The 25,401-nt window shown below is 39.5% G+C and overlaps 1 protein-coding gene across 1 annotated transcript; it reads right to left on the bottom strand.

Moving 5' to 3' along the window:
• Positions 1-21,696: 21,696 nt before the first annotated feature.
• On the bottom strand, positions 21,697-24,824 carry barx1 (BARX homeobox 1). Its single transcript, XM_053429687.1, has 4 exons — positions 24,623-24,824; positions 23,234-23,525; positions 22,367-22,451; positions 21,697-21,864 (listed from the first exon to the last, which is right to left on the bottom strand). Exons 1-4 carry the CDS (start codon positions 24,822-24,824, stop codon positions 21,697-21,699), a joined length of 747 nt encoding a protein of 248 aa, XP_053285662.1.
• Between the last annotated feature and the right edge of the window lie 577 nt (positions 24,825-25,401).

Raw genomic sequence — 25,401 nt, 5'->3', positions numbered from 1 at the left:
GAGCTCTTAATGGATTGTATTTTGATTGTGTCAGCCAACACTCGAACGACCTTTTACTCGACGGTTGAAGCTCTGCCGTACTCTTCCAGCAGCTGTTTTTTTCCACCGCGTCTGTCAAAACAACATGGTTGAGTCAGGCGGAGGTGGATGTTAGGATGGAGTAGTGGGGGGATAAATTGTTGTGACTACCACAGGTGGGGACATGGAGAAGGAGAGGCGTGACAAGTCGAGCTGTCACTTTGGAATGCTGCAGTGTTCATGGTACAGGTGTATCGGACGCTTAGCTGGATTAATGCAGCGTTAATGAAACAAAAACATGTCAAAATTACCCTGTGCTCAAAAGAGTGTTTTAACACCTGCGGTTTTCTCTGCCATCTGCACTTGTGCGTCAGTTTATGCTGCTTTTCACAGGCTGAGCGCGGACCAGAGGAATTAGGCTATCATAACATCACGTTGAAATATTACATTTCGTTCCTGATGACTGCAAAGAACAGAAATGCACTTACAAAGGGATCACAGTGGTGATTAGTATGCAGGGCAAACATATTGTTTCAGGCACTGAGTACGCTCCATATCTGTGTGTGGTCTCGTGTTATTTTGTTTCATATAGGCTTCCACAGCCCGATATTTATAACATTACTAAATGCCACTGAAATGAACCCAGTGACATTCTGCAGATATTGCTGAAGCACGATCAGTGTGTGGATTAAATTAATCTTTGAATGGGATTTTTTTTATGTGTTTTCTTCCCTGGTGCACTTATTTACATTTTAAAACTGCAGTTTCCAATTGCATTTAATCAGTATCAGAGGAAGCATTTCACTTGAATGAAAGTAAAACCTCAATGTCAACACAATTGATTAAAAGGCTCTTTATTATAAAAAATCACAGCCACTTTCAGAGCTAAATTATTAGCAAAATTAGCTGATGAACGCGGAGCAGATTTTAGCATGTAAGGAAGTTCAATCTTTTACAACGTAAGTCTTAATCTGCAAAGTATCAAGTAATGCAGATTTTGTATAAATGTAGTGCGTTAAAAAGAACATAATTCCTTTCTCAAATGTAGTGGAAGAGAAGACAAAATAAATCTGTTACCAAAACTCAAGGACACCAGCGTAATTAATTACATTTTGTCGAATAGCCTTTTTCTTTAAGTGCTCTCACTGTGATGTTAATCCCTCTGGTGTTTGAGCTGAAGACGTGGAAAATGTCTCAGTTTATGACTTTGACAGATGGTGACAAATGTCTTATTGAAAGGTATGAATTTCTGATGAATTACACCATGACCCACTCACCGAAAGTTGATGGTGTGGAGCCAAAAACCTTACTGGATTCATTGTGAGGAAATGCTGCATCGGGCTCTTGAATGAACATTAACAACTTTTAACAATGTACAAGAAAGGCCTTGTCTCTGTGGTGGGAACAGTAGAGGGTTAACGAAGAGCCTCTCGTGAAAATACAAATGCCTTTAGCTCACTCAGGTTTCCTATTTTCTATTCCAAAACCTTTCAGTGATTTTCCTCAATAAGATGCAATCTGTCACACTTGCAGCACAAAAATGTCAACTTCAACTGTATCTGTAACCGTTTTTTTTCATAAAGGCGAATCTGATGTTCTGAGTCGGCAGTAATTAAAAATCACTGGAGCATTAAATACAAATACTAACCGGCATGGCAGGAGGACGGGGGAAGACGCTTTTAGAGATTCCAGAACTTTTATTTTACTTCAAAATCCAAGTTAAATCTGCCTCCTAATGTTCCCTTGGCTGACACAAAACTGAAATTAATGAATAATCATAGTGGTGTTTGGTGCTTTGGTCTTTAACAAAAAATCTTAACACAGAACTGACTTTAATGAATCAAAGTCACTGAGCAAGTCAGTGATCTTAGCAGTGGAGCTTCTCAGTGGTGACAGACAGTGCTGTTGTCAGCGAAGCAATGACTCAGAGTACATTACTGCCTGGTTAAAAGCTTCTCAAAAGACTGTTTAAGCTGCAGAATATTATGATATCATGGCAACTCTCCTCCAAACATCGGACTTCTGAGCCATTAACTATTCATCCAGTGGTTGTGTAGACCAGGTTTTCTCTTTAACTGAAAGAACAGGCGGAGAGCTAGATCACCAATGTCTTTCTGTCTTTCTGTCTGTATGTGGAACACATATCTCATGAACTGTTTATCATGCGATACGTTCCAAACCACATTATGTTGATAAGTTTGATCATTTTAATTTACCGTATCGGACTGAAACAGATATTCAAAAATACTTTTACAGTTTCAGAAAGAAAGCTGTAACCCAATTTAACACAGGCCAAGCAAACGGCCCATTCCAAACAGGCAGGTTTAGAACTGGCACTGGCCTCGTATGGAAATTCTAATACTACTGAACTGAAGACAGTCGCAGTCAGTACTTCACTTAATGACTGAACTGCATGTCTGATCACTTACCTGAAGAAACTAGAAAAAAACTACGCTGTCAATGACTACACATCACTGGACCTAATGAAATGTTTCAAATCAATTCAATTAAATCTATATTTTCAGGGCCCGGAGCCAATCCCAGCTGCCACTTGACAAAGGAGGAGGTTATTTGGTTGTTATTTCCACCTACATGTGATGGTAAAGCTGATATTGTAACATACTGCATAAACTTGCCACATATTTCAATCCACAAAATACCCCCAGTAAACACTTCATCATGAACAAATGCATAACTGCTCATTCATGCGAGCATCCCATCAAATGGCAGCATTACAAAATATAAAACCCTGCAAATGCTGGTCAGTGGCTTCAGTAAACATGTGATTTCAGTGACTTTGACTGTGTCATGATTGTTGGTGTTAGACCTGCTGGTTTGAATGTTTCTGAAACTGCTGACCCACTTAGCTTTTCACAACAGTCTCTAGAGTTTTCAGCCCCAAACAAAAAGAGCAGTTCTTCTGCTGATGAGGGAGGTCGGAGGAAAATGGTCAGTCTGGTTTTAGCATGCTTGCACAGCCAGTCCTCCAGAGCATAGGTCGGTCTGCACCAATTATCATTCTGTTATAGGGGTGAAAATATGTTTCATCGTGTTTTTATTTCTTAAACCAATCACCACTGTTTGAGCAGTCCTTATTACCAGGATGAAGCAACAGTGACCCTGCAAAATAAGGATAGGGAAGTTGCTTTGGTGGATTTTTTATGAGCACCGTCATTAAAATGACCAACTACCAGCAAAGTAAATGCCACAAAAACAGTAAGAGACTTATGATTAAAATCTTTATAGAATTTGGTAAATTCCATGGAAGCATAAAGGCTGTTAGCTTGGAGGTTGCGCTCATACTTTTACTGGAGGTCAGGAGCTTTTAAGAACAATAGACTGTTAAAATGTAGCTTGGTCCAATTAGTCAGGCTATTTTGGTTCTGCATTCTTATTAATTTAAACAAAGCGTGTGTTCAAATTTGTTTTAAGTTGTTGCTCCGATATATATTTTTTTACTAACAGCCTTAAAACCCTGGGAGGGAGGTTTCTGGACTGAGGAGACAAGAAGTGCTAGGAAATGACAATTCTTATACAAACATGCAACACGAGCAATCTTCAGCTGCCATCCATCAGAGCTTTCCTTTGTAGGTGCAGGTAGTTTGGCAGGTGGGTCATCGGTCAGCGTCTGGTTTACACCTCTCTCTCCCTGTTCCAGGCCAAAGTGGGCTGACTGGAGGGGGTCATGGTATTGATCGAGGCCTTGGATGGGAGCCCTTGACCTATGTCTCCATTTAAAAGCTATAAAGGAAGCCCTGCTCCAGTCTAATGTTCTCCGCTGAGGTGCCAGTGGAGGTGGTGGACACCTGCACTATGTCAATCTGTTTAGATTGGGAGCCGGGGCTGATAGGGCCAGCCGGGCCTTCCTATCATTAGATCCAACAATGCTAACAATAACAGAGAAGAAAGCAACACAGAAACACATTAGATTTCACCTTATTTATGGCATTGGTGACAAGAGTACAGCTCACAATCCAACTTGGACATTAGCTGGCTGAATTGATGCAACGCACTTACGGAGCTCATCCACTGGTCTAGTGTCTAGTGCGATGATGCTTGTCTGCCGTAAATATTAGGTTTGAGGAATATTTCAGCTTGTCAAAACAAAGCCCCGCAATTGCTTTTAACGTCCTTAATCTTTGGATGATTGTTCGAGACAGATTCTTGACTCACTCCACCTTCCATCTGTTCAAACAGCTCCCTTCACAGCTTTCTAAAACTCTACGGCTTCAGACAACAAGGAGCCGCCTTTAAACTTGGAAATGGAAATAACAGATATCTTACACAGTGCATATACTTTTGGATTATTAATATTTCTAATGAATAATTCTACATGACTTTATGAAAATTATGTAAATAGTTCAATATGTTTTTGCAATGGAACTTTGAAAGTAAAAGTGTTCGTAAAATATAAATGAATAAGAACATAATCATGGAGTTGAGAATTTACAGGTTATAATGTCTGGCATTTACAGCCAGCATTGTTTACAAAAAATTTCCTATTATTACAAGTAGCTTAACAATGATGAAGGGTCCAGACAATGTTTTGGCCCCATTCTCCTTTTGGTTCCAACTGAGAATGTAAATTATTAAAACAATTTCCAAATTATTAAAACACCCTAACTGTTTTTTTAGTAAAGACTCAAAGGGAAGTGAAATACTGAAAACTCACTGGGTGTTTTACATGGTCACTGCACTCTGTGCCTCAATAATATACATTTGATCAGTTTCTATAGATAATTGTTGTATCAATAGTTGGTCTTTTCCTACGATTTCATGACAATAAGAAATATATTGAATATAACCCAACCTGTCAAGATGTATAACTACAAATTAATTAACTACATTGTTTTTTTGGTGTGGTAATTAAGGAAAATAATAGATTTTCACTACACCTGATGATAATTGTAGCTAAAAGAATTGATGATAACAAAATAATAGCAATATTTATACAACATGTTTTGAAAAAATACCTAAAATAAATATCAAATTTATATGTAACTGTACCTATTTATTTGTATATCTTATTTTATGGCAAATTAATTTTCATTAAAAACTACTGACCAGATAGTTATTTTGTCTCATCGGAGAGAAACAACATTAAAACAATATCAATATTAAATGTTTTAACCATTGTAAACACATTTCAAATTATTCGTTGCTTGAATTGCATTTGTGATACAGCCATTAATTGAAAAATGGTTACCTGAAATATTTGGAGAATATTTATACAGATGTTTAAAGCACATCATAAGCCCGCTGTTTTCTAAAAGGGTTGTGAGGTACGAATGGGAATTGTAGTTCATGCGTTGAAACCTGAAAACCAATGGTATGGAGCTTTCTGTAAACTTTGTCTATATGTTTCTATTTTCCACCATGGGTAGAATTTTTTTCATTGTCAATGAAACCTGTCGGAGCTTGGAGAAAAGTAGCACACACACACACTCTGAGCTTCTCTGTTTCACTTCACTGTGTGTGTGTGTGTGTGTGTGAGGTGGATCTGTTGCTGAATCAAAATTGCAGCTAATTACTGGATTGTTTCTGTCAAAGCTTTCCCTCATTGTTTCCATAAACATTAACAACTTCCCTACCAGGTTTATAATACGATGTCTGTGCTTGACTACTCTGCTGCCCGTAACCACCGAACTTTTATGGTGTTATGTTGTCAGCTTGTCTGCAGTTATCACGGGTAATGTGAACTTTTATTCATAAGCCAGCATACGCTTTCATTTAAAAAGAAATTAGAGTCAGCGTAGTCAGATTTGTCAGAGCTTTCCATGCTTCAGGAGAGGAAGAGAAAAAGAGGTAACACCAGAGGAGAAGAGGAGGGGGAAAGACCGTGTGGCCGAGCAGCCTTGGGCAAGGTTAGCAGGAACGGCACCCATCTGGCAGTGTGAAGTTTGATGGGCACATAGTTAAACAGTGATGCAGTTTGACAAATGTCAAACAGAGCTTATGAAAAGATAACATAAACACAAAAGTCACTCGGGCTCAGCGTCCACCTGTGTGTGTCAACCCGGAGTGTGAGTTAAAGGCCATGGCTAATGAACGGAGCCGCTCCACACTGTTGGATTAAAGTTTTTGTAAAGTAAATCACTGTCAGATAAAGGCACTGTGTTTACAGCCTACTATTAATATTTTGTTCGGTATGTTTAAGAGACGCAGCTCCTTAATGCACACTGTCCTGGGATTTAATGGGATACACTGGCATATCTTCCTCTGCCCCCCCAGTGTGCTAACAGGTCATGAATCTTTTGCCAATTTGGTCACCACACTACTACACAGGATTTTCTTTCCCTCTTTGTACAGACGTGTCCGTGTAAGGCTCGGTGAGATATTCTTGGCAGCTGCAGCGTTATTTGGTTAATACTGTTGGCAGAGGTGGGAGGACAGTGGGTAGAGGAGGGGGAGCAGGGATATTATTGATTGAATACCTATCTTTGATTTGACTGTGGCAAAATAACACAGGAATCATGTGGAAATATGAAATGTTGGCTCCGGGCCTTGGTGGTGTCATGGAGCAGTTTACAGCTCCTGAAATGTGGTTTGGCAGAATAAATTTCTACTTCATTCATTCGTCCTGCAGCGATAACTCTGAAGAGGTAGTAAATTAAAGAGCAGTTACTGTAGTTCAAGTGCTACACGGCCCCATTAAAGCTTTCTAAAACGCTCACTGCTCACATCTAAGACATTTGATTATCAATAATGTGACCAGTGCAGAAATACAATGAATCCAAAATACCAAATCATATATAGCCGGCTTTTGTAACAGAGCCAGAAAGGTTAAATGTTTTAGCCAGATGTGATAAAGGATAATTAATTGTTGTTATTTGATCTTTTTTTTTTATTGTGTGGCATTGCTGTGTATGATCTGGATTTTCGATGATTTGCTAACTTTGCCTTTTTTTTTGTGAAGCATCTTGTGTCGTCTTTTTGAAGGTGCTTTAGGAATAAAGTCTATTATAATAATTATTACTATTATTATAACAACTTGGATTATACCTCTGTAGCTCTCTCTCTCTTTCTCTCTCTCTCTTTCTATATATATAAAAATGGATACACACCAACTCAAATACAGACATGTGGGAATGAACATATTAACACTGCTCGCCTGAGTCAGAAAGGGAAGGAGAAACATTAGCAGCCATATGACAGGTCATGGATAAGAGAACTGTTTATTCAGATTATACAAAGCTCTTTTCTTTGGAGGGAAAACCAAAAGGTCATACATATATATTTATATGTATGTGTGTGTGTGTGTGTGTGTGTGTGTGTATATTTGTCAATAATTTATTATATATTTAAAACAGTTAAAGATGTTACATGTAACAATTCTTCATTGACATGTTTTAAAAAGACTCTACTTATGTTATATAATTTGTTGACTTGAGGAGTTACATTATCCAAACTGTTTCCAACAGTGTTCAAACCCATAGAAATTCTCAATTTAAGTCCAGACAACTGGATGTTTCATTTGAGTGTCTTTTTAATTGCATCATAGCCACTTTACCAGCATTACTGGTAAGAAAGGAAAAAACTCACTGTTAGCCAGTGAGCCAGTCGTGAGTTTTTTCCTTCCTTTGTTTGTATATGGATCACAATTATTCTTATCTGTGCGTAACTCCCGTGATCTCACAACGCTTTTGATCAAGAGACCCCTAGTGTCCAAAGTTACATGCATTGTATGTTTAACAGTGGCCAGGAATTTAAGAACAAAAATACTGTGACCAAAGTTACAATAAACAGGAATCTTTCCTAAGGATAAACTGTCAGGGTCTGTTCACAACAGCATTTATAACATCTAAAAATTAAATCTGTTTACTTCATCGCAATCAACTGTCACCAAAAGAAAACAACTTCCCAGTCAACACTGCACTTTCTCAAGTCCTCAGCAACATACCTGCCAAGTTTGAAGTCAATCTGATTAGCAGTTATCGAGAAAATCAATCAACGGCTACAAATAAAGACATTTATAATAATTTAAACCCACTTATAAGATGATGGACATTGTCCCTGCACGTGTCCCTGTTTAAACACCTGTTTTTTCCTGCTACGACAAAATGTTCCTTCTCATCTGCCAGATTCTGCTCTGGCTTTACTAAAGAGATAAGCATGTTGAAAAGTAATTATTGCTCAAGCAGTATGACTCTTTCCAATAGCGGCCATTACCATGAATTGAGAGCTTTAGCTCTGCTTACCTTGAGGAAACAGTCCTTTCACTCTGTTTTGTGCCATAAACCAAAAACAGTTTGTGCTTTAAAACACAAGACAGCCGTACACAGTGATGCAGTTGTTTTTCGTGGGAGAACAGTTTCTCTTAATGAGCTGCACTGATGAACAGATCATCGGCCTGGACACATCCTGGAGAGGAGGTCAGGCCGACCAGTTCAGTCCAAGTCATGTCCAACATGTTTTCCATGAACATCTTTTATATCCATGTTGGGGAATATCTTCCACACATCTTGCCCCCAGTCATGGCTGTACAACGGTGATTATAACTGTCACCTCTTGTTAACGTCTCCAAGGCCATCATAGAATTACCACACAGTTCCAGTGCCAGGCGTTTCTGATTGTTTTTACTGAACTCCACATAAGGCCCTGCGAGGAAACTCCTCCAGAGATTCCAGAGCCATGCGAGGCACATCTGGGAGATTACTACCTCTGTGTCTTCCCGTCGACAAGCACCGAAGGCCTTCTGCTATTTTAATCCACGTTGAATATTCCAGCAGCCTGCAATCAAATCAAACGAGAGAGGACTGGACATACAACAGAAGGTTGTAAAATTAAAAACATTCGCAGGAAATTGGAGCGCATGATTGTGTTGTGCATGTCTTGTTCAAATAAATATCCAGACATGGATCCTGCTGCAGCTAAACTAAAACCCTGAAAAACTTTGATTGTGGATTTAGAAATAGCCGCGCCAATTTTATGCTTTTGTCTCCACGACTTGTCTTTGATATTAAGTTAATCGATTTAGAATTACTCATAATTGCAATAATGTGACGCAGCTGCAGCCAAGCTGTCATAATATCATAAAGGGCAGAAAACATTCCATGTACTTGCCTGTAATTGGTGCAGGGGGAATAATTTGTCCATTCACAGACATTGTTAATCGTCACTGTCTTCCATTGTCAGAAAGAAAGAAAAGGGGAAAACTGCATGTCAAAGGATCAGTGTGGCTTTCTGACAACAAGCAGTCATTGGCTGCACATTTTCATAACGTGACAGCTCATTAAGATAAAAGTAGAGTTCACAAAAAGCTGTGATGAAGTCATTTATGAAATACATGTTGATCATGTTGGGATCAGATTTACAGTCTTAAAGCTTCTATTTCATAGTTTCATAAATCACAATTAGCAAATTAACTTTTAATGCTTTTTTTTTTACTATTTCTTCTATATATATTCCATTTTTAATTCGTTTTTGTCCCCCGTAGATGTGGCAGGCAAAGACATGACACCAGTGCTCAGGTCATGATCATCACTGCAGTGTTTTTCTAGAGATCTTCCCTGAGATCACCTGTCAGTCAAACCCGGTTGAGACAGTGTGTTTTCCCCTGATTCTCTGGCTCTGCTTCATACGTGATCAGTCACCGGGTCATAGCTGCTCAGATGAATCACCAGGGCCTTAGGTCATTATCAAGCAAACTGGAAACATTACACACAAACATGAAACACATACCTGTCCATTAAGTCATGCTCTTTTTTAGTTGTTGGAACAAGAAATGATATGATCGTGTAATTTCAGAAGGTGCCATCACTGCTAACACAGCAGCACATTAGCCATACAGCTAGTCAGAGTATTTCTTAATTATCTTTGAATGCTTCATATTGTGATTATAATATAATAATTATGGACTGACTTTAACTGGTTGTAAATTACACCTTGGGATTATCTAATTATTTACTTGAATATTTGAAATGATAAGGATTGTCATTTGTTTCACTCTAATGTTTATAATGTCAGAGCCACATATTGTAGAACCATGACTGATTGGTAAGCCAGAAAACAATCCTCAAGAGGATCAAGTGGTGCTTCAAAGCTGCTTCTTTAAAAAACCCTCTGCAGATCCACCTGTTTGTACTGAGCACAAGCCCAACCACTAATAGTTAAGATAATAACATAACTTCAGATAATAAGGTCTGTGCCGAACGTGTTCTGTTTAGCTCTGGGAGTCACCAGAAGCTTCTCGCCGCACGATAAGAATCAGGAGTCAAAAGTGCAGCAGCTCTAAAGGCTTGAATGTTTTCTTACACTGTTTCTTTGCTGTTCAAACTAAGTTTGCGCTTCTTGGGTTTCATCTGTTTTCCTAATCTGTTTCACTTAAGACACAAGAGCTGAAGCAGCGCAGAAATGCTCAGGACTATATCACTGCACAGCAGTGTGGTGAGAAGAGAAGCTGCATCCACATGCCTATAGTGACGGATCTGTCCAAACAGGGATGTGACGGGGGCTTTTTTTGAATCTTGTTTTAATTGTTTTAGGAAAAATGTGAATAAACTAATAAACAGTTCAAACTAATCAACATTTAACCTTTAGGAGTCGCCAATCACGCCTGTATGATCAAATCACATGGCTGGTTCAAGACATCACACCATAAACACAGAGCCATGTGGAGAGCTGGTTTCAACTTCTTCTAACGTGCTGACTTCAAACTGAAGTTTAGCTTGTTTTTGTTTGGTGTTGATAGGCCACGTGAAAAATGGAGAAATTATCATATAAATCAGATGTTAAAACTCGTATTTACATGCAAGTGAAAATATGCTGAGAAAGGACGACGCAGACGTGGCATTTATTTCCATATCTTCATCATTTATATTGTCTTGAGAAACTGAAGAAAACATATAAGAATCTGCTGTTTCTGCCCTTCAAGCTGAGTATACAGGGGGAGGGAAGGTAGAATCGAATAGAAGTGATTTTCCTTACAAAACATAGAGACTGGTTTCTTCTATGTGTATAACAATGCTTTTACCCCAGGATATATCTGATTTCTTTTTGCTTCTGTCGCTTGTTAGAAAAGTCTTCTCCTGGATCGCTACAGACTTCATAGGAGGCCAGTCGGAGAAAGTCCGCGAAAACTGCGGAGAATATACGGAGGACCCGTGGATATCAATGAACGTCTGAAAGCAGGAAGAGAGCAACAGGAGAGAGGCGGACAGGATGTGTAGTACTTTCAGTTTCCAACAACTGGAAAAAAAAAATTGACCCCACACCATAAAAATCCAACTTCTTCTCAGATTGACCTTTTATATGTTAAATTAGCAATTCTTTAAAACTCCTCTCCCTCTGGAAATGCAAAGGCAGTGATTTAGTTGTGTGTAAATCACTGCCAAAAACTGTGTCAAAAACTGTGTATTTAACTGAGAACAACTTTTTTGAGAGTTGCATAGCTAAAAAGACATATGCTTTTTATTTCAAGTTGTAGCTATTGACGTTATATCTGTTTCGTCAGTTATATCTTCAGATTTACAACTTATATTAAATTTTTCAACTTTGAAAATGCTATGTAAAGAAATACATAATTTTCCAAATTATTTGTCAAGGTGAAATACATGTTTGGACATATAGGCAGTGCTGTGCTTAACAAAAAAAAAGATGCCAAACAACGGCGTGGCACAGGCATCTACACAAGCATAAAAAAACAGCAAAATAACCCAGGACTCCTGCAACTATATAACTGGCCTTTCATGAGGGGGAGAATATAGGAAATATGTGAAAGTAGTAAATGATTTGGTCATTTTCTCAAGAGTAAACTACAGTGGAATCCTTAACAAAAACAAGTGGATGGGGAGATAAATCCTTTGCAGTGCATCATAGGTAGTGTGGGTCTTGAAGCAGTTACCAGAGACAGATCCCTGCCTTGTCATATCTTACTTCTATAAAGCCCTTGAAAGTGGGATTGACTTTCAAGCTGGATTTTGAAAGGGAAGGGGTTTGTGCTGTAATTGCTATAAAATGAGAGCCTCCCTGACCCCCTGCCACATCACGGCCACGTTTTTTTATTTACCCGTATAGCGAGAGTCAACGACTCAGTTAAACAGATGGAAAAAATATGTCTGCCGGAATTTGATTTCTCTCAACAGCTGTCTTGCTTTATACAAGCATGAAGTCGGGGGAATCGCCCATCTCAAATCAATCACAGCGGCTGACGTTTCCTACAAACTGTGCTGGCCGAACTGACTTGGCGGGGCAGTGGGCTGAGAGGGGAGCATCCTCCTGGAGCTGATGGGCTGATGTACTCTTGTTTATGTCCTCTAATGCCTTCTCCCATTAGCTGCATGACTGAGAGCTGTGATCTGAGCCACAGGAAATCACAAGGGGCCTGTAGGAGAAACCTTTGCTTTAACACAACTCCATTTTGGTCTGAAAATGACTCTGAGTGCATGTTGAGGGACCAGCCTGCAACTATTACAATTTACATGTTTTAAAACATATTGAGCATGAAAGGCAGAAATACCATTAAAGTACAAACCCATTATATTATCATATAAATAATGTCTGTTTCTACTTGCTACTAACGGACCATGTTACGTTCACTGTCACATTCACTGCTCATACTCCAGCTGATAAAAAACAACCATCTGTGTAGATAACCACTGAACTCCTCCTAAATCGAGAGAAATCCAGTTCCTGAAACATGACACCGAAAGACAGAGATTGTTGAAATAGCTGATTTGTATTTTTTATGATAAAAAAAGATTTTGTAATCAACAAAATCTAACTCTTAAGATAAGATAAACCTAATGGATTCCACACTGGGGGAATTAACTTGTTACAGCATCAGATCATAACGATGCAGACAAGAGAACATGTGAGAATATAAAAATGGAATATAAAAGGCAGTAAAATAGAAAAAAAATACAATGAAAATACAGAAAATATGTAAATCGTATCTTTTCTTTGTGAGATCCTTGTAAAAACTGGTGCACTTTTCAGTACTATGGGATTGTTGGCAGTGGATTTGGTCTCTTTTCAAACCTCCCATAAAAATAGTCAAACTTTTATTTTAGTTTGAGATCTGGAATATTTAATGTAAAAAGCTGCATTTAAACATAAAGAGCAGTGAAGTCCTGTGTGGATGATCCACTGCAGCTGATCAGAAAAGTGAGCACTTGAACATACACCCGTAAGGGGAATGGTGTGAAAAGAACCACGTTGATTAACGGACAAAATGTATTTAACATGCACTTTGACTTTTTAGCCACTAGAGGTGTGATTATAAGGTTTTGGCTTCACTTATGAAGTTTATCAAGTCGTCCGTCTTTATATAAAGTCTATGGTACTATAGTGCACCACCTACAGTTCACCCAAATTAGTATACTGTATAGGATGCTTCATTTATGTGAACAGCACCAACTGCTGTATCCTGACCCTTTAATTTTCCTATATTGTGGTTACCTCAAGTTAACAATGACTTCAGTGAAATGACAGTAAGCTACTGTTTCATATGTAGCAAAGCACCACACCCACACATCAAGAGTATATGTTGTACTGGAAGTTCTTTGGTCTTTTGCTTAAATGGTCTCAGCCTTGGAAAACTGCTGTCAGAGGTCAAACCAAGAAAATGACGCCTCTTTACAGCAACAGCAAATAGGTTTTGTACGAAACATAATTGCTAACAGATAAGGTTTTCTATTCACACATTTGTTATTAATTTATGTATTTGGCAAGTCACATATATGTTGATCCTGAACACATCAGTAAAATGTTCACAGACAACACATTTGTTTCCTGCCAAACAAATTGCAGCCCTATATCCACTTAAGCATTTAAAACTTTTTTATAGTTCTATTCAGGACTTGGTTGAGTGATAATGATTCTCTGTAATAAGCTTCACTAAATTTGACATTCACTGTTATTCCCCAGAACATAGTATGTGTATTCTGTCCTTGAATTATTATACCTGTGATGACTGTATTTCCTTCCTCATGAAACGATTAAAAACCTTTTTTGGTGCATTGCAGCATGTCTTGGCTCACTACCACCACCTGTAGATCAGTGGAATAGAGTGAAACAGCTCCACAGCACTCCCAGAGGTCAAAAACTCAACACACTACCTTTAATTTGTAAAGTGGTATTTGTCGAAACGGTGAGCACAAACTTCTGTATATCCCATGAATCTCGTTGTATTCTAGATATACAAAATCTCAGAGCTGCAAGCACAGAGACATGAGCCCGTGGCCTGAGGGTCATGAATGACATCATTACGTCTCTGATGCAAATAGCACACTTCTACCTGCTTCTCTACGATAACATTCTTAATAAGAAGTTTACCGGCAAATTCGACGATTATCATGATCAGAAGGCCCTGTTGTCAAAGACGCAGCAAGATGCTATTGTTCTATTTTAGTGATTGAATGTGAGAAAGAGTTTTTGATTTTGGTTGCCTGATTCCTGAATGTGAAGATAATTATGTAAGCATGTGAATTAACCCTGTACTCCTTATCTTTTTTAAGGTATAAGATAAATGTTTTGTGTGTCTGGCCTTGTACATGTGTATGAGCTCTACACATAGTGAGTTTTTGAGGGTTCACTCAGAGCCATAGAAAACTGGTTCGTCCCAACTGTTTGTATTTTGTAATCTTTCCTCCCAGAAGAACATAGTGGTCAATTTTATAACTTGTCTGGTACCAGCTCCATCAACAGCTAGGGTTGGCTAACAAAATGAGCAGTCTGGTGGTTTGCATGAACAGGGACGTCTGGGATGGAGCCAGCTCCCGGCCTAAATTATTGTTTGAATCGCCAGCTGCCTCATTGGAACATATTGTATCTTTTAGGAAAGAAAAAAAAAAAACTTTTCAACTTGGAATTCAACAAATGCACTGAAAAGCCGGACATCCGAGTTTTCCACCAGCACTTAAACACAACGTGCATTTGTAGGTCAAAGACTGTGCAGAGTCTCAGAACTCCCCTCACTAATATAACACAATCGATCTGTGCGCACACATTTACCAATCTGTGAATAAATGCAGAAGAATTTCCCGAATACTTTTAGACCTTTATCTGCAAAGCAAGCTTTTCAAAGACTAATGATTTTAGATCTATGGCCTTAAAGTAGGAAATAGAAATGTGAAATGGTAATTTTTTTGGGGAATAAAGCTGTAAACACAGCAGACTTTTCACAAAATGTCATTGTCCTGATATATATATATATATATATATATATATATGTATATATTATGACACAACTTTCTGTCTATATGCTGAAAGATGTGCAAAAATTGATTAACTGTGCTGTCAGTTTTCAGCCAAACTTTTCATAAGTCAACATACATAGGACTATAAAAATATAATGTTCTCAGACAGGTAATTTTTCCTTGGAAAGATATGGCAGCAAGAAAGTTAATTGTGGTTGTTGTGAATTGTAAAAAAAAAAGTGACACTGAAGTCTGAGCACATAGAAAAAAAACTGTATTTATTTAAAGTGCAGCTCTGAGTGAGAGCCCTCTCAGTGACACACGCTGTTGTACAGAGGGAAACAGTGAGGACTTTATTCGCCGTCACTTCACACTGCAAATGTTGCCCTGCAGTTCACTTCATGTGCTGAGAGATCAGCCCCGTAATGAATGAGAGTCACACTGAGCTGTTTATAAAGCGCGGGGTCTGTGAACGCACAATGAGTTAATGTACCTGCAGGTGACTGCCACAATAATAGATTATCATGCTCAATGGAGAATTACCAAGGACATGAATCATCTAATTATTTCTATTGCCAGTTACATTTTTACACCATGACTGCAGCAAAGGTGTGAGTATAGTAAGGAAGGATCTGATTGGCTGGCAAAACAGATTTCTTCTCACTTACCTCTCGAGATATTCAAGGGCATTTTCCTGTCATCTTTCTATCGAAAAACTTTGGCTGCCTGCTAGTTCACCTGGACCCCCCGCATTCGGAGGCTCACGTCCTCCTGCAGCTGCCACAGGTTAGATTTCAACCTTCGCTGCAGGTCTTCACCCATTCGTTCTCCTCATTTCACACATACGCTGTCCTTTCTATGAAACAGACCAAAATATGTACTGTTTTCTTGATGATGATGATTTATTCTCATTGTTAAGTTGTGTTTTTTGTGTCTTTGTATTTAATTTTTCTCTTATTGTGAAACACTAACTGGATTTTGAAAAGTGCTGTATGAATAATATGTGTGTTGTTTTTTTATATATATATAATTTATTTAAAGCAAATTTGAAATAACAAGAAGCTGCAATGCATTCCATAGAGGTGAATCTTACTGCGATGTGGTTTCTAATACACATTGTCATAGTTCTGCATTGTCGATAAAAAAACGAGTTGTGCAGCTTTAAACTGACATGTGAGACAGGAGCCCTCATGCAGAGAACAGGTGAGGAAGCAGGAGCCATAAGACCCTTGTGATTTCACCTGATTCTGTACTTTAATGCTGCGGACCGTCCACTTTGCATGAGGTGATTCCATAACTGTTGAATGAGAAAATATTTTATTCTAATTGATTTCCTTTACAATATACAATGTTCAATTACTTTTCTGTTTTTCTGGTGACCCAGGGATAAGAGTAAGGACATTAAAATGTGAATTATTCTCCTATAGTTCATATTTAGCACATTATAATAAAAATTATCTGTTATTCAGACTCTTTTCCTTTGAATGGACTCGGCCACATTGTCTGTTCTATTTACTTCGGGAAGGTTTCCCTTAAGTTGTTTATGATCCAAGACTTATGCTTGCATGTCAATATGAAACATAACAAAACAAAGAGGACCTTCCTACCTTCAGCATAGCATCATTCAGTTAGCATTACTGCATCTCTGCAGGCAGACGTTCTAAGAGTGTGATGAAGAGAAGGCCTGTTGTCAGGGAGCGTCCAGTGAAAACAAAGAAGAATGGCGGAGCTAATGTGGAGCTGGGCCTGCACAGAGTTGGGTTTCAGTCTAATTGGGATCATACGCCGCATGTGCAGTTTTGGCACATACGCTGGATTAATCAGGGGCTCTTTAATCGTGGAGAAATTCTCCTGTGCGTGGCCGGGGCGGACGCTGGGGGCCCCCCGGACCCCCGGCCTGGGCTCTGTCTAAGCACAGACCTTTTGACTTCACAAACACCCGCTCTCAGAAATTGGGGTCAGCCTCCCATTGCTTGCGCCGCAGCGCTATCATGCCACCACAGAGGGTCCCCTTAATGATTAAATTGCGTCAAGTATGGATGTTCCGAATGTGCAGATTCCTGGCGACTGACTCTCCCTCCTGATTGTAATTTATGTCGGAAGCTATTGCTGTCCAACACTCAGGCCGTTCCAAAGCCCTGGAGAGGGAACGTGCACGTGGATGGAGCCTGAATCATCCAGGCCTGCTACAGCTTTTTAGCTGCCCTCTGAAGCAAAGGCAGGACCACACTTTTATCTTATTATAACAAATTAACAACAGTCATAACTGCATTTCTAACATGTGCTGCTGCTTTTCTTGCATATAGCTCTGCAGCGTCTGCTCAGTTGTTTAGGTGAACCTGTCATTAATCTGCATATGATTAAGCCTTGACATCAATTTGACATCCTGAGCATGGACTGATTAGCTATTTGCTTGGAAGAAGATGATGGTGGTGTGTGTGTGTGTATGTGTGTCTGTGTGTGTGTGTGTGTGTGTGTGTGTGTGTGTGTGTGTGTGTGTGTGTGTGTGTGTGTGTGTGTGTGTGTGTGTGTGTGTGTTTGTGTGTGTGTGTGTGAGTGTGTGTGTTTTTTTCGACTAGCAGATGTCCATGTGGATCCTTAGGTGAAACTGAGACCACCAAGTAAAAGAAAGGTGCACTTTGGGAGTAAAAAAAATAATAATTAGAAGGAATTTAAAGAATCTGGATTCCACAATTTACAGAGAGGAGCCATTCAAATGAATAGGTGGAGTTTATGAAGCCTCAGAGGCATCACCACACTTCAACTAGATGAAGCTAATATAAATATTATGAAATAAAGTGTCATCATATGCATTATGTGGTTATTTCATCCAGGCAATCATTCTGCATATGTAGCATTTTCATCCTAATAAATATTCCATATGTCATAGTAAGAATTCCATTCAGATTATTGAAATACATTTGGAGCCTCACTGATGAAAGCAGCTCTTGCCTTTATATTAGAGGAGAAAGAAGTGATGCCTCTTTTTGAGCAAAGAAAGAAGTAAATAAACAGACTCCCAGGGGAAAAAAATACTCTAATTAGAATGTGCACTGGTGCAGATTAAAACTTGTGGAAGTTTCAAAACCAAATTGTGCGTTTTTCGTTTGAACCTGTGAGAAGGAGATCTTTAATTTGTCAAATGTAAAACACGCTCTATTTGAAGTGAAGGATCTGCTTGGTCCTCACACACCCCCACACACACAAACACCCCCCCCCCCCCCTCCCCACACACACACACACACACTTAGGTGAGAGCTGGCGTTTGCCACTTCAAGCTTCTCGTGCGCAAAGTCAAAATGCAAGGAAAAAACTCAAACACAGGAGCAAGTTGACATTGACAACATAAAGAAACAAGCTTCACAGTTTAAGTTTCCAGCTGCTTTTCACGCAGCAGAGATAATAAAGCGCAATTTAAGTCTACCTACTGATGCAAGTCCTTTTTACCCACTCTAATTTGGACTTAAAATTTCACATTTCTGATGTATTCTTTGGTTATTAAAAACAATACTCTTCAGTTACATTTTTCATTTCAGCCATAACCTTCTCGGGAGTGGATCATAATGAATATTATTATATGTGTTTATAAAACGGGCTGCTTGTAAAATAAAAAATAAAGGTTTGCTTTATTAATACATTTCTTTCAGGTTCGAAAGCCTGTCAAAATATATGAGTCTAATAATTGAAATAATTTGAAGCATCACATAAATAGTTCTTTAAACATTTTTTTACTATTAATTATGTTTTACATTGTTCTACATCAGCTCTCATGTAAAAATTATAAAAATGTCCTCTGCTGTTTTGTTTCATTCATTTATTATTTGACGGGTTTTGACTCATGTCTTGAGATCAGAGTAATCACCTGCGAAAATTCAGTTCACTTCAATTGAGTTCCCCTAAACCGAGTCGTTGATTTATCCTTGAGGTTAACGAACTGTTAAATCCTCAGATATGTTTTATTTTCTATTTTTACACTGTCAGCTGAGAGTCGTATAGTTTTATACAGAGCGCAATAATGAAATTAAAGCTGACTGAGCTGCTGACCTGCCTCAAATATAAGCTCATTAATGAATGATCACTGTTGTTATTTCATCTGGCCCGTTTTAGTAGACTGCATGTAATAAAGTATTTGTAGAAACAGAATCTTCTAAAGAAGCTGTAGGAGCATGTAGACAGAGACACAGTGTTAACTTATCATGTGTTTATAGTTATAATATCCAAACTGTGAAACCAACATGTTATTAAGCTGCAGTGACGAGTGCTACATTATATTTAACATATATTCATTCATACTAAAATACTTTCAGTCTAATTGTAAGTGTAATATTCCAGCAGCAGTCAGGAGGTCTGCAATGACTTTAGTTGCACGGTAGTTACGTGTTTTAAAGACGAGAGCCACAACGGGATGTCCAATCACATGCTATCAAAATACTCTCTGAAGAAAATAAAACACTGTTGAAATAAATACTCCTACAGTCGGAAATCAAAGATTATTTTCATGGATAACCAAAAATATGGAGCATCTCAGAAGCCTCTATATTGTTGTTATTAATATGTTATACGTTGCCGTCCAGGACCGAGTGTCATCTCACGCTCTCACGCTCACTGAACGGTAATAAGAGGTGATGATGGAGGCCTCGGCGCTTTGTCCTACAGGCTGTTCTACAGGCTGCTATCTGAGGCTGCGGACGCAAACTGATGTTTACACCTCGCGCAGCCTGCTGTAGAGTCAATATCGATAAAAAAATATCTGTATATCTGTGGGAACCGCTGTGTTTCTCTATAATGTACTATAGTCTCGACCTTATTATGTGAAGGGCTTTAGATAAAGTCAGCTGTGATTTGCTGTAGAAATTAAATTCAATATAATTAAATTGTAACGTCAATAGCAATGACAAGTTAACTTTAATTTTACTATCAGCATCAATGAAGATGACGACGTGCTTATAATAAAATAGTTAATTACACCAGAATAGAGCCTGATGTTCAAACTGTCCGCAAACAGCGACAAACAGCAAACTGGCGCACATGGTGTTTCCCGCAGGTTTCTCATGAATACTCTCCGGTCATGGACTGGATGTACCTTCTGATTAATAATGAATGAGGGCTGGTAAATAATAGGCTTTGTGTCAGCCTCTCAGATATTAATAATTATTCCTGTATAAAACTCACTGGTTCTTCAGTTTCCCTGCTGTTTTCCCGGAGCCCATCGTGTCTCATGGTCTCATCTCGGTCAGGTAACGTTAAATGTTTTCAAAATAACATAAAATAAAATTGTCCACTCTATATGGAGCAAAATACAATGTCGGCAATGGACTACAATTTGCTGTTAATATCTCAGCAGTGCCTGAGGAAATCTTTCTACAAAAAGAATAGATAAATAAATAAAAATAAATAATATTCTGTTCTAAGATCAAACTACCGACTCTTATTTTATAAAACAATGAAGTGGCACCTTTAATAAGTTGTTGATGTGAATAAAAGGAAGAAATCTGTTCAGGTAAAATTAAAACAGAATATCTGATGGATATTAAATGTCATAATAACATTTGCTTGCATCCAAATTATATTTGTCTTTGTTCATTTTTGAAAACTTAAACAAATTAGTACGACTCCTCACATTGAGTGTTTATTCAGTTTTTGAAATTTGAAATGAAGAGATGGAAGAAAGTGAAACTAAGGGCAATGTAAAATAAGTGTGTGAATTTCTTTGCTCTGTTTTTCATTAGGTCCTCAGGGGAGCCAGCATCACTTCCTCTCTTTTATACAAGAACACAATGAGCGGTGATGCCAGTGTGAATCCACAACTTAACAGGAGACGCGTGGCCCGGGTTACATCAAATAATGACCACATTGAATTAGGAAACCACTTACAAACGTTTGTCACAGAGTCTGCCTGATTTTCCTCATACACTAGAAACATGTCCGGTACTTGAATGTGTGAGTTTCTTTCTGTTTTTGCACGTGTATAGCCTGTGAACTCATACCCAGTAAATGATGTCAGGAATCAACAAGACATTTTCTTATTAAGAAGGTATGTAACCATATTAGGCCCTGAAGCACGTCAACATGTCAGTGTGTAACTGATGAGCCTGTAAGCTATCATCACCATCCCTCTGTGCACTATACACACCACACTAAAAGCGTATTAAACCTATATATGTCCTTTTTAATAAACAGAGAAGAGCATTAGTGAAAATATATTTAATAATTAAACATAGCAGTTACATAAAAGGAATGCAAAACAGATGAGTGAGTGTGGATCCTTAGAATAAAAAGGGTTGACCTACTGCAGCGGTTTGAGCTCCCTCCTCTACAGCAGCAAGTTCATCATGAGGGAATGCATGGTCGGCTATAACAAAAACACATGGCTGCTGGTCAGTGTTGCCTTGCACAAATTCGGCTTGGCCATTCAAAGTCTTTTGGGCATCCACAAAAATTGTCTCCATGCCATCATAGAGTCTGGTCCCATCCAGAATGTGCATAGTTTAGGTCGCAGGGGTTTGCATAGTCAAGAGTGTCTGCAGGCTCGGAGGCCCCGTCATTCCTCCTGAGTGCTGTCTAAGTGGGAACTGGAACCTTCAGACTGATGCTCAGCGTCAGCCGCAGATCGCTCTTGCTCGGAGAGCTGCTCGCTGCTGGGGATGGAGTTCTTCTTCGGACGGCCCTTCGGTTTGGTCGGCGACTCCAGGCCTCCTCCCTGCAGCACCTACATGAGCAGTACACTTAGGTTAAGGTTCAACAACAGACTGAACAAACAACCAAACAACAGTTTTAACGGGGAAATACCAAAGCAATGTCAAAGAGTCACATGTGAGGGATCCTCTACCAGGATGGACAGAAGTGCAATAGATGTAGCACAGCAACAAAAGACAGTGTCTAATATAAATGGGGAGTGGAATCAAGGTTAAAGGTATTAATACTGAACTTTTGTTGATTTGATCTAAGCATACATCACATAACCCAGCAAAATCTCTTATAGTGAAGTGAGTAACACAGGTAACACAAAAGCGGATCTGCTTTGTCTCTCATGCACCAGGGTCATGTAACTGAACTACATCTTTCACCAACATCTGCTGACATAATAAACCACGCAAATAATTCCTATTGTTTGTTGTTGACAACTACACTCATCATCATCATCGTCATCATTAGCACCATCATCATCATCACCATCATCATAATAACATGGACAATGAAGAAAGACTTACAATTTTTTTCCACTTCATGCGTCTGTTCTGGTACCATGTTTTCACCTGCAGCTGACTGAGACCCAGAGACTCGGCGAGGTCTATTCTGTAAAGAACACAATCCAAAGCATTCACACGCCATCCAATCGCTTGTATGTTTTAACAAAAATACCTCATGGGCTTTTATTCTGGTTGGGCAAATAATTGAATTCTGTCAGTTGTTTCTAATAATTATGTCACATTTTATTCAGCACAGTATTTAATCATAGAGGGACACTGCTAGGTATTAACAGCTACAGGCATCAGGGCGAGAGCTGCCACTGAAAACTATGAGCTCATGTCCTGCTGGGTGGTTTATTTTTACCTGTGTGTGTCTGTGACTGTGAGTTTAGCAACATGGCGAAAGTTGAGATTTCACAGCAAAAAAAAACACAACTTAAAACATAATAAATTTCCTAATCTACTTCATAACATATATAACATTAACATATTAAAACATTACATTAAATAAGGAATTTAATAATGCTTCTTTTGGCCATTGTTTTATTATCAAGTGTACAGAGCCACATCTTTGTGACTAACAATGTCCTTTCATGCTCTGATGAGGGATTTATTGTTTAATTTTAACAATGAGTGATACTCATCTTGTTTTTGGAAACAATGAAACAGAAGTCTGTATAATCTCTTATAAAGTGTGGTGATTAATTCCATAAATGTTGTGCTTTATTTTTATTTATTTTATTTTGAATGTATGACATCTACACACGTCCAATTGTCTGAATAAATTATAATAAAACTTAAATAATAAGAATAACAACAATAATGATAAAAATTATTTTCTACAGCCCTGATCCTCACATGTATTATAGAAACACAGTGTACACGCACCTATCTGGGGTGGACAGATACTTCTGCTTCTCGAAGCGCTTCTCCAGGCCCATGAGCTGCAGCTCGGTGAACACGGTGCGGCTCCGGCGGCCCTTCTTGGCTTTGCTGCCTCCGTCGACTCCGTGCTCCAGCTTCCCGCGGAGGTGCAGGTCCAGCGGCAGGTGGTGGGACGCCGCGCCGAGCTGCAGGCCCGGAGACACGGACAGCAGCGGGGGCCCGAGCGCCGAGCCCAGCGAGCAGGACAGCGGGGACATGGGGAACTTGAGCAGGCTCGTCTGCTCGGCTTTCAGCACTGCAGGTCGGGAGAGGCAACACGGACACACATGGAGAGAGGGTTGTGTTATAGGCACCAGTCATTGTGTTGCTGTAAGTGGAATTCACCTTAATCTCTGGGCTCCCAAGTGAAGCTATTTTACTGCACCAACCCCTCATGGCATCAAACACAGACTGATCAGGTCAGCTGTTAGAATGTGATGCATTTATCATAAATGTGAGAATACACTGACATCACACAACAACAATACTGGGGTCCAAAACTTCAGAAGATACCCCCTTGTAGTCCCGATGTCACTATTATTAGTATTTATGTTATTTGCGTTTAATATCAAGTAAAAAATTAAACATCTGATCCATGGGACTTTCATCCAAATGGGTTAGTGTGCAGCTGGGCTGGACTCATGTCCTGATCATTAATGATCATCATTTAACAAATCAGAGCCTGGTTTAACCTTCAATAATCAGGCCTGTTTCACACTGGAGCTCATGTCCAAACTCATCTCCATGTAAACTCCTGTAATTAGGAGTTGATAATGACCCCCCCCCCCCCCCCCCCCCCCCCCCCCCCCCCACACACACACACACACTTGGCGGTGGTTTTCTTCCGTGAACAAGGTCATGGCTGTAGATTGAATGTATATAAACACACTTAAGGTAAAACAAATTATAAACTGAAATAATAATAGTAAATACGATAAAATCTCCAATTTTAATTATTTTAAATCAGAGGAAATATGAAGGTTTATTCGGGAGACCAACAGAGTCCAGACTTTACGCACGCACATAACAAACTCGGCCGTATTAAAAGTCGCTAATTTAAGATGTTTTTAGCTTCTGGGTATTTTTTTTAAAATTATTATTTAATGCAACTGCTTTTACCTGAGATATATTCTTGTTCGATAAATGTCCGCTGTGTCCTTGTTTTTGCTTCGTTACCTCAAATCAGTGTGTCTCAAAAACAAGCCCGCATGTGACAAACATTAAATTCACAACCTGGTGATTTATGTTCTGATTTTAAATGAATATCATCAGTAAGAAGGATCTGTTCTACATTTAGATTCCAGTCACTTTCACACGAATCCGGTCACAGTGACCGTCAGGGCCGCCTCTTACCCAGCTGGTTGTGGAAAGGCCGGGCGGACAGCAGAGCATGGACCCCGAACTTGAGGAACTCCCCGGCCGGAGCCGACACTTTGTGCTCGGGGTGATCGGTCAGGATCTCCTCTATCATAAAACTCCTGTAGCGATGAGTCCTGTGGTCGGCGTGAAGGTCCGGAGGATAGTAGTGCGCCCCCATGTCCAAATGATGATGCATATTGTGGCTGCGCGTGGCCTCAACAAGACACGCAAGTGCTGCACGCCGAGTAGCGCTCCCTCAGTGGCCCAGGCAAGCTGTCATATTCCCTGTTTTTTATAGTCCGGATGAAGAGCCAAGTTATCCTCAGGTGCTGGAGCAGGTCAACAAATAAAACAGAACAAGCGACCTGCAGGTAGCTGTAGTCCCCGCGCCTCCGTGCGTCCTCTGCGGCTTTTTACGCGTCACTTCAGACGACACTTATTTCGGGAGAGGAAATCTGGAGCGGAGAACAAGCCTGTGACCAAAAGCTCCCGTTAGCCCTGCTGCGCTCATGCCCAGTGGCTTTGTGCGTGCGCGTGTGTGTACCTGTGTGTCTCTCTCTCTCTGTGTGCGCGTGTGTCTCTGTGTGTATGAGAGAAGAGCCGCGGAGGTCGGAGCTCATCTGTCAGCTGCGGAGCGCGTCACCTTGACAGTGAGTTGAGGAAAACGCTTTTGGGTTTTATGAGTGCGGTGGTGGCTCCACCTCTTCTCAGGGTCCGTCTGCTTCTGTCTCACTGCACAGCTCCGGTCACATGCAAACTGCTGCCGTCCCTGC

Source organism: Pleuronectes platessa, chromosome 2, assembly GCF_947347685.1.
Source record: "Pleuronectes platessa chromosome 2, fPlePla1.1, whole genome shotgun sequence".
NCBI lineage: Eukaryota > Metazoa > Chordata > Actinopteri > Pleuronectiformes > Pleuronectidae > Pleuronectes > Pleuronectes platessa.
Note: the sequence above shows the minus strand (reverse complement) of the source record. Positions and strands in the feature narration are given on the sequence as shown.